This window comes from Muntiacus reevesi, chromosome 7, assembly GCF_963930625.1.
Source record: "Muntiacus reevesi chromosome 7, mMunRee1.1, whole genome shotgun sequence".
Classification (NCBI taxonomy): Eukaryota; Metazoa; Chordata; class Mammalia; order Artiodactyla; family Cervidae; genus Muntiacus; species Muntiacus reevesi.
Genome location: NC_089255.1, coordinates 33,052,098 through 33,069,182, shown reverse-complemented (window position 1 = coordinate 33,069,182; position 17,085 = coordinate 33,052,098). Strand labels below are relative to the sequence as shown.

Sequence of the window (17,085 nt, the reverse complement as noted above, 5' to 3'; positions counted from 1 at the left end):
GAAGTACCCTTAATTGAATCACATCTAAAGTGGAGCAAGGGATTCAAGGAGCCCACAGGGGATTCTTCAAGATGACAAGCCTCTTGGTTTCTGCAAAGGCAGTAGGATTGTCAGACTTGAGAGCCTTGTTTATGTATTGGCAGGGAGTGGGGGAGAATGAGAGTAAGTTCCTGTGTTTAGTTAAAGCAAAGCCCTCAGCTCGGCTTCTTCCTTTTCTCTGAAACACCGGCCTCACCTCACCTCTTCTTGCTCCTCACTCCTCTTTGTCTCACTATTCATCTCATCCTTTATATCTTAACCCACACCTCACTTCCTTTAAGAAGTCAGCTCCCCATCAACCAAGACAAGGGCAGGTATCCCTTCGATGAGGCAAAACACTTACTAGGTTCCTGAAACATTCACCTCGTGTCCCTGTAACCAGGCACTAAAAACATCAATGTGTCCGCAGTGGTCAGTCCATGCCAGGCATAAACCATGTCATGTAATCATTAGCAAAATTGCATGAGGTAGGGCTTGTTTGTACCCATTTTTACAGATATGGAAACTGAGGCTAGAAAAGTTAACTTGCAAAGGAAGCTTGAGGACTGAAATTCAAAATCAGTCTAACTCCAGAGCTCACACTTTGAACTGCTATGCCATTCTGCCTCCCAAGTATTTGTGGAAAACATACTATCTGATATTTTTTTACATATATATAAACTTGAACAAATCAGTTTCACTGACAAGTTACCTTTCCTGGTCTCAGTCTCTCTCTTTTTTTTTTTTTTAAGCCATTTGGGCCAGCATCAGAAAGCAAGAAATTCTACGCCAAAATGATTCAAAATAGGATTTATTGATGGACTAGATGCTTGTACACAATACTAAAATAAAAGTTACAGAAGGGGAAACAATAGAAAGCGACAGCCCCCTACTCAGTTACCTAATTCCCTTTTCCCAGAGATAACTATTGAGATGTATTATTATCATCAGAGGAAGCCTTGGAACTGCATTTTGTATAATGTGAACCCATCCAACTGATGGATCAATTTTACGGGTCCTGATCTGCATTTGTTTTTTAATACCATTTAAAAAAATTTTGAAGGGATTGTGTTTCACACAACTTGTGTTTCAGTTTGACGCATAGCACAAATGTACATCTGAGTCACAGAGTGTAAAATGTGATATTACACTTCTCACCATGGAGTAATACTAAAAACTGTTTGACAGCCACCAACTGGGCAGACCCAGAAGCTGAAAATTATGAAGGTCACTTCCACGGAGAAACTCCTGCCCTTACTTCCCATGAGTTACTTTGGAATTCAGCAGCCAGACCCAGTAAAACACAATTTGGGTCCCTTCCCTCCTCTGTTCAAAGTTTTCTAGGGACCCCCATCTCCCTGAGACCAAAAGCCACGAGACAACATACATCTCTATTTGTTTGTTAATATCCTGAAACAATTCCGAAATCAAATGAAAAATATGGGCTCCATGATGTAAAGAAATATGACTTGTAAGGGAGGTCGGGCCTCTGGGAAGGGACTTCAACAAAGACAAGCAGCCTCCTTCAGCTGAAAACAAAAGTGGATATGCACAGAGTCTAGGTATGGGGTTATTTATCTTAAAATATCATTTACATGACATCCATCAGACTCCCTATGGAGAATCCTGGGGATACCTGAGGAAGATAGAATGCTCTCCAGAAGAGCTGGCCCGCGGATGGAGAGACTCTCAGAAAAGCATGGGCTGCATCCACAAGAAGATGCTGAAGACAAAGAAACATGCCGGAGTCCAACCACAAGGCGCCAAACTACAGGCCCCACAGCAAATGAAGCTGCTTCTCACACGGGCAGTTTCTCTAGCTTTGGTCCAAGGTGAGCAGCGACAGGAATGCAGTGTTCACTGTGGGGCAGCCAGTCACAATCATAAAATACTGAGGCCAACTCTCCTGTCTCAGAAACACGAGCGGCACTCAGCAAGGGAGGAAATGACGGTGCCACATCCCCTCCCTCCTCTTCTGTCTCCATCTCTCTTCACTCTCCTGTAGGGCTATGTATCCCTAACTGTGGCAGCTCTGTCTTCACTGATGCACGTGGGTACCTCAACCGGAAGAGCTCATGGTGTCCCATGAGGGCAGGGGCAGCTTCTGGAAATCAGGATGTAACATCGTGGCATATTTGGACTTGGATACTGTCTATTTATTCGACGTGTAAGCTCTTGTGAACAAGGCTCTTGTCTGTCCTGCTCTCCTTCAGATTCTCAGTGCCAAGCATTGACACTTAAGTAGGGACCCCGTGAACGTATCTCAAATGAATGAAAAAAATGTTAGACCACCTAGTGGAAGCTCTGGCGGACAATAGGTTCTCCAAGCCTAACCAGTCGTCAGGCAGATTCTGCAAGGTGGGTTTTTATCCCTCTGCCCTTGGGAAGCAGCCCCGTGTGTGTTCTGTAGGGTGAATTGTCAGTTTGACATGAGTTCAGTATAACTGTGCCTTTGTGCACCTAGGTGAACAGAGATGACAGGTGGGAGCAAGTACGCGAGCAGAAGCACTGCGGCTTGCAAGGGCACCCCAATACTGGCAGTGACCAGGGCATGACCTAAGAGGTCAGGTGCCTGGAGGGCATAGCTGGAGGCCAGGCAGAACAGGTTTGGTTAGTTGTGAAGGTGAGCAATGTTAAGAAGTTTGTCCTTTATTCTGTAGCAACAGGGAGAGGAGACAAAGAAATGACATGATCAGGTAATTCTGAAAACAACATGAAAAGCGGATTAGAGAACTAAGAAGGCCATTTATGAAGCTATGACACATGTTCAGGTTAGAGATAACTGGGGCCAAGACATGTGGCGGTGGAGATGGAGAGGAAGCCCTGGGGGACAATTCAAGGAAGCGACCAGTTGGAAATGTGGTTTTGGATGTTAGATATCAGGGTTAGATATTCAGACTCAGGAGTCATCTGGGTCCTGTTGAAGTCATAGAAGAAATTTTAAACGCCTACTTTGAAGAAAAACACACACACACACACCTAATTTGAGTAGTGGGTCATTTAGAAAATCTGACGAAAGCAGGCATTTTTAGTTGCAGAGGCTTCTCAGATACTCACAAAAAGCTGAGCAAAAGGTCCAGGGATATCACTGAAGAGCCTCTGGTTGAGAGAAAGACTATCAGAGAAAGGATCCGAAGAAATGACCTTACCCAAAAGGTAAGCAAAAGACGACAGTGATCCCCAACCTTTCTCAGCTGTTACAGAGACATTGACTACTGCCCATCAGAGGGGTTTTTTGGAGAAGCAGAAGAGAGGATAAGAGAACATAAGTAAAGAAGGAGTGCTTTGTTCCTGAGGTCGGAGGCGCCTCAGACAAGACCAGGGAGACTAACCACATGGCTGAAGATGAAGAAAGAGATGGAGCTAACGTCTGATTTTTAAGGTGTTTGGAAAAGACAAATTGCTCAAGTAGGAACAACCAGAAAGCCTCTTCAAAGAGTTCAGCTGGGCCCAGAAACCCAGTCAGGTGCAGGCGGAATGCACAGCTCTCAGGAAGCCTAAGAAAAATCTGCTTCCTAGGCAGATGCAGGCCTCTTTCTTTAGAAAACTCAGCAAGACTAGTTTCTCGAGTGAATTAATAGCTAATCATTTCTGTACTTATTACATAATGAACTGCAGGCGTATAGCTGTATGCAACTGCCTGAAACTGGGCTCAGTATTATGTGTATATACCCAGTAGTCTATCTGTCTATCTAAACATATTTACATAAAATTATGCATTATATAAAGGCATGTGTTTATCATCTTGGCATATATACATATGCATATTCAGTGTAAGTCTGGAAGAGTGTCATAGTTTAATATTAAATATCCAAATATTCCTTCAGCCGTGTATACAGCTGTGATTGAGAACTTGGGTCTGTTACCCAATGTTCATGAACATTCTCAAACTTCTTTCTGGTCTCAATATCAGAAGAGTTGATCTCATGAACAATTGTTTGTTCTTGTTGGTTTTTTTTTTTTTGTCTTGCATGTGACAGAAATTGAACTTTAGGCAAGGCCTCCTTTTTGAACACGACTACGCGAAATCCAGGAGAAAAGTCTTTGGTCCCACTTGTTCTATGGGATGCATTTAAAAAAACAAATGACCAGCAACCTTTCATTTCTATTTTATGTACTTTAATTTCACATTTCATTTCATATGCTTGGTGAATTACGGACCTTTGTAAGCTATCTTGAATTTCCTTTTTAGGATAAGGTGACATATACATAAGAGGCTTTAAGGTCCAGAACATCATGGCTGAGAAGGAACTTACTAATGTGGCTGGAGTTAAGACATGTGACCCTGATAATAGGTATGTTATTAGGACAGGCCTGCAGCCATTACAGGGAGTCAGCCAGATCTCAGCCCAGGTCGTGGTTCTCTCTGGTGGGTACTAGTTGTATGATGGGAAGCATATTATGCTCTAAACCTTAATATTTTTCATCTTTAAAACAGTGACCTCTTGGTATTTGGGGGAGACGGTGTAAATGAGGAAAGCACTTAGCACAAGGTACTCAGTCAACATTTGCTATTGCCATCACTATCTTTTTTACCATTCATGATCAGATCTGCCGTCAGAAAGTTCTCCCACTCCTCCCCAGCTCTGTGCCCTTCACTCCCATACCCAACAGAGGCCGAGCAGCTGTGTCTCCCCTGATATGGATCGTATCTGGAGTGTCCCTCGGGGTGCAGAACAAGTCTCTCCAGCCCAGTTGCTAATTACGAACAAGATGATACTCAAAAGCACAGGCTAAGGCGGACCTACAACTTCGTTTTCGTTCCTTACCCCACCCTCGACTCGGCGCTCTGGTGTACACAAGAGAGGCTGGCAAGGGGCTAAGGGGTCTTCGGGAGCCTGGACTGAAATTCGGGAAGGCGAAGGAGGTGGGGATTGCCCTGAGAGCCACCGAGCGAGGCCAGTTTCCTCCGGCTCCCACCCGAACTCCTGGCGCGGGCTGGGTGGGATCCAGGGCATCTGAAGCCTCCCCGCCCCTCCAGCTCCGCTTCCGACCTCAGCCCCGGGCCGAAGTAGGCACCGGGAGCAAAAGGCGAGAGTGGAGGGAGGCGCAGGCCTCCGGGGCCTACGGAGTAGTGAGGGCAGGTTTCGGGGAAGAGCTGAAGAGCGCCACACATTTCCTCGGGCGATAACCATCAGCGCCCGTCAGGTGGTGGTGCGGCGGGCTGTGCGCGCGCGCAGGGAGGAGGGCGAGGGGGCGCGCTCACACAAAGTTTGTGCTGCGGTGCGCCGCGCTCGGGCTCGCCCAGCTCCGAGAGCGGCGGGTGGGCGGCCCGGACGAGCAGAGCCGGGGCGGAGGAGCTCGGCAGGCGGTGACGGCGGCGATGCCCCGCGCCCCGCCGAGCCAGTCCCGCCGCGCTGGGTGAGGTGGCTCGGGGAGCACGGCTGCGGCCATGGGCACCCTGGGCAAAGCGAGAGAAGCTCCACGGTGAGTAGGCGCGCCTGCTTCCTTTCTTGGGGCGGGGGCACGGCGCGCACGACCCCGGGACCTCGCCGGGATGGGGAGTGCGGCGGCTGGCACGGCGCCACCTCCTCTGGGAAGCTGCGGGCCCGAGGTGCGGAGGGCGGCGGCCCCCCGGGGTCTCGGGTTAGTCCGGGGCGACGGGCTCGAGGGACAGACGCGCCCGGGTCGCCCGGCGCATCTCGCCCGACGGGCTGGGTGCGGACGCGCGCCCTGAGTTGATCCGGCGAGACCCGGAATCGCGCTAAGCGACTGGATCCCGGGTCCTTCAGCGCAGGGCCCAGGGGACTCCCACTCGTGGACCTTCCGCGCCCCGCGCACCTGCCGCGGCCCCGGCAGCGCCACCTGGCGGTCCGTACGGCCCCGCGGAGGTCTGGAAGGCCAACTGCGTTAGACGCGAGCGCGCAGGAGTCGGCGAGCCGCGCAGCCGCTTGCGTGGAAACCTGCACTCCCCTCACCCAGCGTGATCCTAGGGACATGTTTCAGGAGGGACTTGGGGTGACAGAAAATGACGGAAAAGTGACCGTGAGTCAAAAATCTGTTGGCAGGGTAAAGGGGCCGGGAGAGGGCGGCAACTTTGAGTTTGTTCCCCAAAGGGCCAGAACCGGACAACTTCCTGAGCTCAGCATAGGGCCGGGGCAAGCTGGGCTCTTCCCACCTCCATCCACGCAGATTATGTTGCGCCTGACGTGCCCCGTCCAGCAGGAAGCATTGCCCTGCTGGACCTCTTGGAACTAAAAGCTCTTGGCCCCTCATGCCCTCACCCGCTCTGCCCGTGAAGGTCCAGCGCTGTTCTCTGCATGGAATTGACAGGCGGGGGCTCCGGTAAATTAAATTCAGCCTGTGTTATGGGAGGAGGGAGAGGACAGGACTGGAAGAAATCCTCCCTAGAAGCCGATAAAAGCCATCTTTCACTGCAAAGAAAACTGTGGGAGTTTCCCTTCGTTCTCTTTGTCAATTTCACCCCTCACTCTTCTGGCCTGAATTTCATAAAAAGTTCAACCCGAAATTGTGACCTCCACGGAGGTACCTGAGGCTGGAGAGAATTGCACCTGAATCAGTTCAGATTTTTGAAAATCTCCTTCAGCAAACTAGATGGGGTCTTAATCAGTTGTAGCCTCAGGGCATGCTTACAAGTTGTTTCTCTCCGGCTTTTTTTTTTTTTTTAAGCTGGTGAGGAAACATTTGCCTACTATCCTTTAAAAATACATAAGCGTTTGCAGACTTAGGGGCTATTGGTTCTATAGATTGGAAAAACACCCTTAGACCTGCCTAAAAGAAAGTGGTTTATAAATTCCTATATCTAGCCATGTCACCAGAAAAGACAGAACAATTTGAAGATTTATCACAAAGCAGCCAGTCAAGAGACAGCACAACAAAATTGCCCAGTTTCCTAATTTATGGTGCACATACTTCTCATCTTCCCGACCTCTCTGAATGCCGTCTGGGTTTTAGCAGTTTCTCTTCTCCCTGGTTTCTCCTGCCCAAGCCCTCTGAGTCTCAGCAGCCTCTCTGCCAACTGCATCTCTCACCTTCCTTTTACTTTCCTCCTCCGTAAATACTCCCTTCAAGTCCATTTGTTTTCGGTAAATGTTACCAGCCCCTCCTAGTTCTGGTAAAAGCATCTACCTTTGAGAATCACCTCCTGGACCAAAGTGGTTTCCCCTTCAGGTGACACTGGGAAGCATTACTCGGATTAGAGTCAGGGCAGTCTTTTGAGTCCTGAATGGTTGATGCTATCAACTGAGGGAGAAAATGGAATTTTCCCTGGATTGGCCAGTTGAGAGGCAGAGGTGGACACCCGCCTCCCAGTCCTAGCGGCAAGAGCTGCCTATGGAGACCGCCTCATTGCCATGTCCTCATCTTTCCAAGTTAAGAGAATGTGGAAGGCATATGAGAAAAAAAAAGAGAAAAAGACTTCTAACCAGAAAGACTTTGTTTTCATCTTTCCCAACTCTGCCTTGGGAGGAGGTCTTAATGGTGAACAGCAGCTAAGGCTGAAAACTGACTGATCCCAACAGTGGATAAGCAGTGCCAGGTTTGGGATCATCACTGCTTCTGCGGTGGGAAGAGAGCATGACGTGGGCAGGGGAGGCCTGGCTTCTAGCTGGCTCGGCACTGGTGCCCCATCCCATTGTCTTTCCAAGCCTGGACTGCCACAGGCGTGGTTGAAGGGCTTGGAGAATGACCTCAGAGGGGCTATCCAGCTTTTTGCTAATTCTGAAATAGTGAAAGATGCACCGTTCCAGGCACAGTAAATATTTTTTAAACAGAATCAGAGAGGTGCCAAGTACAAGTCCCAGATCTAGTACATATGAGTTATACAACCTTGTCTATGTCACAGAGCCTCTTTTAAACTCAGTTTCAAAATTGTGAAATGGAGATAACATCTTGGTTGTAAGCTTTAAAGACTATGTAAATCTCCATCACAGAGCCTGCTGTTATCAGAGGTACTAGTTCCGGTGGCCATTATAGTTTCCTTTCATTTTCAGATACTGGTCTGATCTTGGAGCCATCACAGGGCCTGGGTGAAAATCAGTAGTGGCCAGAAACTTGATCAAGTCCTATAATACCAATTTGATCTTTCAGAAATCACTGGCTTGGGCTAGCAGCAGATCCTAAGAGCCAGTTTCTGATTGGACTCGACTGAGCCCATCCTAGGTCAGGACAGGTGACAGCAGCCAATGCCAGACCAGCTTCTGGAGCTACTTTGAAAAGGAACTCGAAGGGCCTGGTGTTCCCTCCACAAGTCTGGCTGTGCAGTAAGTGGTCCCATTGTCTTTTAACAGGGTGGTTTCGCCAAATCCACGTGTGCATCAATGTTTTATTTTGATCCAAGTATTTCTTCAGCCCCTTCTGGGTGATATTACATCTTGTCGGTTACAGCTTTCCCCAACATTCCACCTGGAACCAGTTCTCCCTCCTCTGAGAACATCACACTTCTTGCCCTTGACATTCACAGGCCAGTTATTTAAGATTTGTAGAGTTATCTTTTCTTGGTCTGGTTCTCATTCTCCAGCTAGATTTTTGTATTGAGGAGCTTGGCAGATGACCTTCATACTACAACAACTAACATGCAATGAGTGTGTTTTATAGTTTGCTGAATACCTTCACAGACTGTCTCACGGGTCCTCTCTGGTCTTTCATACATGTGTTACTCATAGAATAAGTACTTATTGATCAGTTGATGCCATCATATGTTTATCAAGTATGTAGTAATTAAAGTTATGGATCTGAGGTATATTTCTCTGGTAGTAAACATGATAGCCAGAGGCACAGTAGGAAGGGGAGGATATGCTCAAAGGAGTTACCAGCAACAATACCTATCGCTAGTAAACCTTCAGAGATGATAGATATGTTTCTGTGTATGTTATGTTTATTTTTTTAATGGAAGAAAAAATGCTCAGTTAACCTATTGATATCATTTTGCCACAACTTGACTTTTACTCCTGAGGTCATGACCAAAGATAAAGCTAAGTGAAAGTGGATGAAACTGACCTTTTGGGCTACTAAGCCATTTCCAGATTCAGACTTCTCCTTTTGCATTCACATCTGGAATAAAGCTCTCATAATCAGTAAGGACTTGATAGAATGATGCTTGATGATAAAAATGACTCAATGACTATCAATAATGAAAAACAGAATCTTAAAACCCACCAAGATTTAGCTTATTATCTAAACACCACCTCCATAACCCTCACCCCCTGCACACAGGTCCCCACATCCTTAAAGATGTTTTTGAGGCCACCTGACTTTCGACAGTAACTCTGGTATTGCTCAAGATGGATGAATTTAGCTGAAGATGGGACCAAACTGAAACAATTCTTAAGACCCAAGTCAGTGGTCTCTGGGCTAAAATAAAAAATTTATTGCTGGAGCTAAAACCTGCCAGGATGGTCTTGTGTCTGCCTCTCCCCTTCAAGAACTGGAGAAAGCAGGCCAAACCAACCCCAGCCTCAGGCTGAAGAGCCCTGCTTGCAACCCTGAAATCTCACCTTGCTATTTGCTTGAGAGATATCCCTTTAACAACCAACCAGTCCGCTTGGTGCCTTTACCAAGTGGGAGGGGTATGTCTTATCAGCCCGACTCCTGGGATTAATTGTTTTATCTCCTTTTCTCCTCTATCTGCCTACAGAGTGCAGAGCTGTCAGTGTGGTCTGTCCCCTGGCTGCTCTCCTCTCATTCCCTGCCTTTTCTCTTTCCCTAGGAAACCGTCTCATGGCTGCAGAGCAGCCCCTAAAGCGAGACTAGAGGCGAAGCCCGCCAGCAGCCCCCTCCCCTCCCATCCCAGCCTGGCCCAGATCACCCAGTTCCGAATGATGGTGCCTCTGGGACATTTCGCCAAAGGAGCCAGCCTGGATGATCTTATCGACAGCTGTGTTCAGTCTTTCGGTGAGTTGGCGAACTGCCCACATGCATAAATGGGGCTCTTCTACTTGTTCTTCCTTAAAAAGTGCTTTATAGAATAGAAACCTACATTGCATTTGGGGTTTAAAAATAGCTTTCGAGCCTTTGAAATGTTAGAGACAGTGTGCAGTGCCTATGGCACATGACTGTGTGGGTGTAATAGGTCGTGATGAGAGGTGCGATTTAAAGCGAGAAAAGTTACTGAGGAGAGTTTGTGTTTCCAATTTTCTCAGGATGGAGGTTTTTCTCGTGATGAAAAATATCATAAAATGCAATGGTGCATCTGGCGCTTTTCTGTTCTTAGGTTCTTGGGGCACACAAAGACTAGCAAACGCTGTTACCAGACAGCAGTTTGGATGATTGGATGGCAAAGTCTGAATAATTCCCCTCACAATCTCGAAGGGTGGTTGAGGTGGAATAGGAAAGGGCTGAGTAAGGCCAAACTGTCTGTGCCTGAGAGATACTGGCAAATGAGCGGTGTGATTGAAGATTGGGGATCTATGAAAGGAGCAGCCAGACGTGTTGGCAGGGAGTTATCTAGATGCCGCACTCTGTCATCACCCGACACACCATGAGGGGTGAGCAGCTTAGTGCAGCTGACAAGGGTTATCGGCAAAGATGCCCTATTTAAAAAAAAAAAAAAAGATTGTAGGCACTCTCTTTTGATTGTTATATATGAAATAGTGATGGAAAAGGACTAAACATTTGTTCCCCTCCCTAAAAAGGAATGATGGAAAATTCATAGAGTTCCGTTATCACTGGTACCCACTCTGCTCCTTTGGGACCTCTCTGTCTCCCACTGGGAAGCTGATGAGCTTGTGTGGCTCAGCTCAGAAGCCCCAGACCACCCCACCCTGGCACCTTCTGGGGAGCATAAGGAAGACTTGATCAGATTCCAGGTGCTTGATAGGATCCCAGGTAGCGTGACTATGGGATTGTTAAAACTCAGAATGAGGGATTTATTCATTGGCTGGATCTGTGTTCCCTTGTGGCTCAGCTGGTAAAGAATCCACCTGCAATGCGGGACAGCTGGGTTCAATCCCTGGATTAGGAAGATCCCCTAGAGAAGGGAAAGGCTACCCACCCCAGTATTCTGGCCTGGAGAATTCCATGGACTGTATAGTCCGTGGGGTTACAAAGAGTCAGACACGACTCAGTGAGTTTCACTGGCTCTGCATAGTGCTCGGTCAGACCTTATTTGTAGACTTAGGAAAGCTGGACATTTTGGGGTTCTCCTTTAATTGGATTTAACAAAGCATTGAATAGTTTCCATGATTCCAACATTGATTTAAAGCAGCGGTTCTCAAATGTTCCTGCGAAATCATGTGACGGTTTTTGTGGTAACACAGATTGCTGGGCCCCACCCCCAGACTGGCTGTTCTCAAAGGTCCAAGGTGGGGCCCGAGAACTTACTGTTCTATCAGTTTCCCAGGTGATGCTGCTGCCGTTGATCCAAGGACCTCAGTTTGAGAATCACTGCTTTTTTGTTTTAGATTTTTCAACTTGGAAAAGAAGGAGCATATTTATTTTTTAACTAATTCAGCATTAAATTTTAATTGAATTGTTATTTATTTACACTTTAGTATTTCAGCTCAGGATGAATTCAGGAGCAAAATAAATGGTTTTCTACTTAACCTCTTTGGAAAATAACCGTACAAGGAGATAGACTAGAAGCCAGGGGGGTGGAGGGAAGCTTGGTGGTGATGAGCCCTTGCTCATCGCGCACTTGACTTTCACCTGGTTCTCCGCTCATAAGCTGCAAAGCTTCTCACACAGTCACGGTCCTCTTACTTACCCGTCTTTGGCAGGGTACTGTGACTATTTCATGAATAAGCATTTTTATCCCCTTTCCATTTCACTGTTGAGGAAATAGGACCCAACAGTCCTGCCATCTTTCTTCCTCCTGTGCCAGTCATCCCGTTGCCCTCTGGGTTCAGGGCTGTTTTTCTAACCTTCAAATCGTCCAGCCGTCAACCTGAAAAATACAGGAGGGATTCTGAAGCCCTGCAGAATAAGCAAGCCTAACCCACTCCCCTCAATGAATGAATCGTAAGAGGGCTAAAGATACTTTCTTTCCTGGATTATATTGAACCGAAAAGTACCTTAAAATCCCAAAGGTATAAAAATCCCATTGAATCTCATGGTCTTTTAACCATTATCATGAAGCATAGATAGTCCCTAATTAAGCCCCTAACTGCACCTGACTGGCTGTTGCATGAGGAGAATTACAGTGACCGAACCCCTCTTCCATTATTCAAGCTTAGAATTCCTGAGAAATGCACTGTTTACAGGGTGGGGGTGGAGGGGGGGGAATGCAAAAGACAGGGCAGTGATAAGCTAAAGCATGCAGGAAGAATAAATTCCTTAAACCATGAAGACTTGGAGTAAGTCCACTCTGGGGTTGAGAACGCATATTGGGGAGAGCAGCCACCCTCTGTTCAAATCTCTGAGCAGGACTGTGAGAATGCTGCGGGAGGCAGGAGGGTGCCTTCTCAAGGCGAGGCTGTGCAGGTGATGTCCTGAAGGGCTTCCTGCCACAGAATTTACATGAAAGAGGCGTGTCTGGAGGGAATGGGAACCAGCACTTTCATCTGTGATTTTGACTCAGGTTATCGGTTGAGTTGTCCAGTGGAGGAGGGGTGTGGAGCTGGAGGGGGGTGGGGCTGGGGATTCAAGCAGGACGGTGACAGGCAGCCAGCCGTGTCACTTCTGCCTTTGTAGGTCTCCTCGGAGGTGATCAGAGAATAGTAATGAGCGAGGTTAATTTTTTTTTTAATTTTTTTGAGACATCTTAGTGGTTATTTTCTCTGATTAGTATAGAAGAGTTTTGCTTTAGAATAAAACAGTCTGGCTTAGTTTTTCTTCATGAGTTTAGAAGTCTTCTTATTTGAATACCCATGAAAAGAGGAAAATAGCACTGTTGAAATGTGGGAAAAGTTTTCTTTTTTTGGTAATCTCTCCCTTTAGACTCCGGTTTAGCCACTCCTCCCACCAACTTGCCAAAGAAGGTGGAGGGAAAAAACTCTTTTGAATGTAAAGACTGATTAGTTAACTTATTAATGTATCTTTTACTACTTTCTCAACCTCACTTTGGTGTAGATGCTTTGAATTGGCTGTAGCTTTGCTGTCCAATATGGTAGCCGCTACCCACATGTGACTATTAATGTAGACATTTTAATTAAAATTAAATCAAATGTAAAATTCAGTTCCTAAGCCTTAGCAGCTACATTTCAAATGCTCAAGAGTCACGAGTGGTACCTGCTGCTGGACAGAGTAAATAGAAAACATTCCCTTCTTTGCAGGAAGTCTGTTCAATGGTGCCAGCCTCGGTGGATGGTTGACTCAAAGGGGAAAAGCAATGTGGGATTTACTTTCTTCTAGCAGCTCCAGCTACTAGACTCTAAGGCATCCTGGGCATTTGGCAGTCTATAGAGATGGCTCCCCTTTTAGTATTATTAACCATTAATTACCTCCCATACTGTTCTCAGAGGAAGGACTTACTACAAGGCTTTTAAGGGTGAATGACCAGCACGTGCAAATTAAGGGTACTCTTGAAGGTACTGGTAAGCCTCCCAGTGTCACACACAAGGTTACAGATCTGTGATTAGAAATTCAGAGCCTTGAGTCATCGTGTGTTGCTTTCACCATGAAAGAGCCCACTCCCACCTTCTGTTTTAAGCAGAGGTCATGCTTTTACAGCCTCACCGTATTATTGCTGGGATCGTATTATTGCTCTTCCACTGAGCATAATGAGGCAAATCATCACAACCTGGTACATTTATGGCAAATGTATGTGAATCACACCATCTGTTTCAGAGGTAGGAAAGACCTATGAGATCATCTGAGCTCTTTATAATGTTTTCACTTTGTAAGAGGGCTGCCAGCTTTGAGAGTCAAAGGGAAGGTTTCAGATATCCCAATTCTGCCCCCCTCTGAACGTAAGACAACTGTGACAGCATCAGAAAGAAAACTGCAGGCACGTCTCAGTAAGGGACCCTCAGCAAACAGTCCTCCTGCTCCCAGATGGGGCATGGGAAAAACCTCAGGGTCTTTGTCTTACATGTCAATGAGAAAGGAAACATAGTAGTATCTTACTTATCTTGTGTGTGTGTGTGTGTGAAGGCTATATGTACTGATTTTCTTTTAAACTAAAAACAACCGTGAAATAGGTCTGGTATTACTATCTCCATGGACAAACAAGAAAATAAGTAAAACCTATGAGAATTAAAACAACCTCCTTCATGTCTCCCCTCCCAGAAGCCTCTTGCAACCTCAGCCGGGCCATGCTTGGGGTTCTTCTCCTAGGGCAGGCCTCCCCTCACTCAGGGGAGCCCTTCAGGCCACACAGAACATGTCTGTTCTCTGTGCCCACAATCTGCAGGCTTGGTGTCCCCCAGATTAGAAATTAAATTCCATTCAATGTAGGAAATCTTTATTGAGCCCTATCTACATGCCAGGCATCTGCCTGAAATTCTCTCTCAAACAAATTCTGAGTTAATTAAAATTAGTGTATGCATCGTGTCTCCCAAAGAAGAAAACCCCAAGAATAGTAGGTTTATTTCCCATACCACTAACAGGTATATTTCCTGCAGCTGGTTGTTAAAAGCACTGTATAGACATCGGTTGTTAAAAGCATTGTATAGACCTCAGCTAGTTAAAGATAAAACACTACATCGATTTTTAAAGTTAGAACCAAAAAAGCACACACACACTTGGGACTCCAGTTCCCTCCATGGCAGAGGCAAGACTCAGGGTTCCTCAGCACTCTGCCGCTTTAGTCCGCACCAAAGCCAGGCGTCCAGAGGCAACAGAGGCACAAGGCCAGAAGCCAAGGGCCGTGACATTGAAGGGCACTCGGGCCCAAGAACCAGCAACTCCAAGGAACAAAACCAAATGTAGGGTCAGGAAGGCTGGCCGTCATGAGCACAAGCCCTTTGTGAAGACCACAGCGGTACCAGTAACCTCCTCGGTGGAAGTCCCATCTCTGGGAGTCATAGCTACAAGATTTCACTGTAGAGGATGGTCCTTAAGGCACCCACGTCCTGAAGCTTCTGGGCATTAGAGCAGCTCCCAGGTATGACCGTTCTTAGTCCCCTGGAGTGAACTCGTATTGTGTGATGGGGATGCTATGTGCTCCAAGGGGCCTCTTTGCTGCATTTTGCCAGGCTGGCATGTCTGCCCTGTCCGGGGTGTGAGACACAGTGGCTGCCAGGCCTGAGAAGGGAGGAGATGGGACTCCACTCACATCTGTGCTCTGTTGGGCAATGGTGTTTACAGCAGACCTCCATCTGCAACAGAGAACAGAGGCGCTCCTCCCAGTGTACATGCATAAGGTTGACAGTGTTCGGGAAGGCTGAGCATTTTAGTTCAGTAGCTCCAGCCAGAGAAGTGAGGTTACTGAGAGAAAGAGAGAGACAGGTAGACAGGAGACTGACAGTGGTTGGACACTTATTTACTGCCTGTTCAGTAGGGCGCTGGACCTTTACCTGAACTGGCCTCATCCATGTTCACAACACCCCTGTGAGGTGGATATTATTTTTGCTTTTTTAATTAACGGGCATTTGAAGCTCAGGAACGTTGTTAACCTGTGAAGAGTGGCCTCCCTCATGAGTGGGAGAGCTGCTGAAGTCTGGACACTGGTCTCAGGTTCCTGTTCTCTCCACTCTACCAGAGGTTCTCCAGCTGTAACAGGAACAGTCATTGTTGTGGGGTGTGTTCAGCATTCAGATTCCTGGGGGCCAACTCCAGGATTTTTCGTTAAGCCTACAGTCACTGTGGCTTTGATGGAGGTGACCCACACACTGATTTTGAGGAATATCATCCTACAGCACACATGCCTGCTTCTTGGACATATCCGAGCATTTTCTCAGGCTTTCTAAGGAAACACGGAAAGCTTGAAGAATACAAATCCTTTGAAAAACGATAGAGCAAATAGGTTTTCAGCTCTGTGAACCGGATTGAAGCCAGCCTCCTGGGCATGTCTGAAGCAGTCAGTCCAGATCTAGCAAGAGAAAGGCCCCTGCCCCTGAGCAGGTTTATAACACTGTGCCCGCTTCCGTCAGATTTACCTGCATTTCTATCCCTTCTCAGCTGTAGGAACTCTTGAAAACTCCCGCCTGTCAGTCTTTTGGCCATGGAATAAACAGAAAGTGGGTGTCTGTCATTACTGCAGTTTGGCTCCTGGCCCGCAAAGGCAGCATTCCCAGCCTGCATTTCCACCTTTAAGCCACGCTCAGCCCAGTTCCTGCGGCGCTGGAGGGCCTGGCTTCTGAGAGTGCGCCTGCTCCCCGCAGGTCAAGACTCGCAAGTAGTGGCTTAGCTGGGGGGACTGGAGCAGTGCCGCCTCTGAGCACTGCTCCAAAAGCGCTGCTTTGCCAGCAGGCTTCCTAAGGCCCTGTGTTGACATGAGGGTTATTAAGTTCATGGTAGAAACACGTTAGGAAGTAGCGTGAAAGCAAAAGCAGTGTGTTCAGGGGACTTCTCTGATGGTCCAGTGGATTAGACTGAGCTTCCAATGCAGGGGGCTCGGGTTTGGATCCAGGGTCAGGGAACTAAGATTCTACATGCCACACAATATGGCCAAAAAAAAAAAAAAGCAATATGTTCTGTTCAGTTGTTGGCTGAACCAGCGTGATGGGCGGTGAGGTCACCGGGGAAGGCCATCTGAAGTGCAGGCCTCACCCCTGGCCCAGCTCCTGAGGGTAGGGCCCGCCTGTTTCTTCCTGGAGCGGTAACGGCTGCTGGACTTGGTGCCTTGGTCTGCAGATAGTTTGAGCTGCCAGCGGGTCGTGTTGTCCTAAAGTGTTATGAGGAAGACAGCGGGGGAAGAGTGAGAGTGGAAGCCGGTGAGCTTCACACGGCCTCTGCAGATACGCAGGGCACCACGCTCGACTGGATGCTGTCACAGTCTTGAAAGCCTTACTCTGTGAGAGCAGGTTGTTACATCTTCAGGAGTTTGGCCGGCCAGTTGCTCAACACAACCATCAATAAAAATTAAATTATGTAAACTTACAATTATATTAAAAATAAGCCCTCAAAACTCATCATTTCCTAATATGTCATCCCATTTCGCTGTCACCCGTTACCTTGAGATGATGTTCATTGTGTCTGCATGGTACGAATGCTGTGTGCTCTGCTCAGCCACCCAGTACCGTCTGACTCTGTGACCTGTGGACTGTAGCCTGCCAGGCTCCTCAATTC

At 47.3% G+C, this 17,085-nt stretch overlaps 1 protein-coding gene across 2 annotated transcripts in view; it reads left to right on the top strand.

Moving 5' to 3' along the window:
* The first annotated feature begins 5,214 nt into the window (after positions 1-5,214).
* The window catches only part of RASGRP1 (RAS guanyl releasing protein 1), a 76,522-nt gene continuing 64,651 nt past the window's right edge, over positions 5,215-17,085 (top strand). For both annotated transcript variants that reach the window (XM_065941187.1, XM_065941186.1), the window contains exons 1-2: positions 5,215-5,445; positions 9,686-9,870. In XM_065941187.1, coding sequence (XP_065797259.1) covers positions 5,411-5,445; positions 9,686-9,870 — 220 coding nt within the window. In that variant the 5' untranslated portion in view covers positions 5,215-5,410. The remainder of the gene's footprint in view (positions 5,446-9,685; positions 9,871-17,085) is intronic.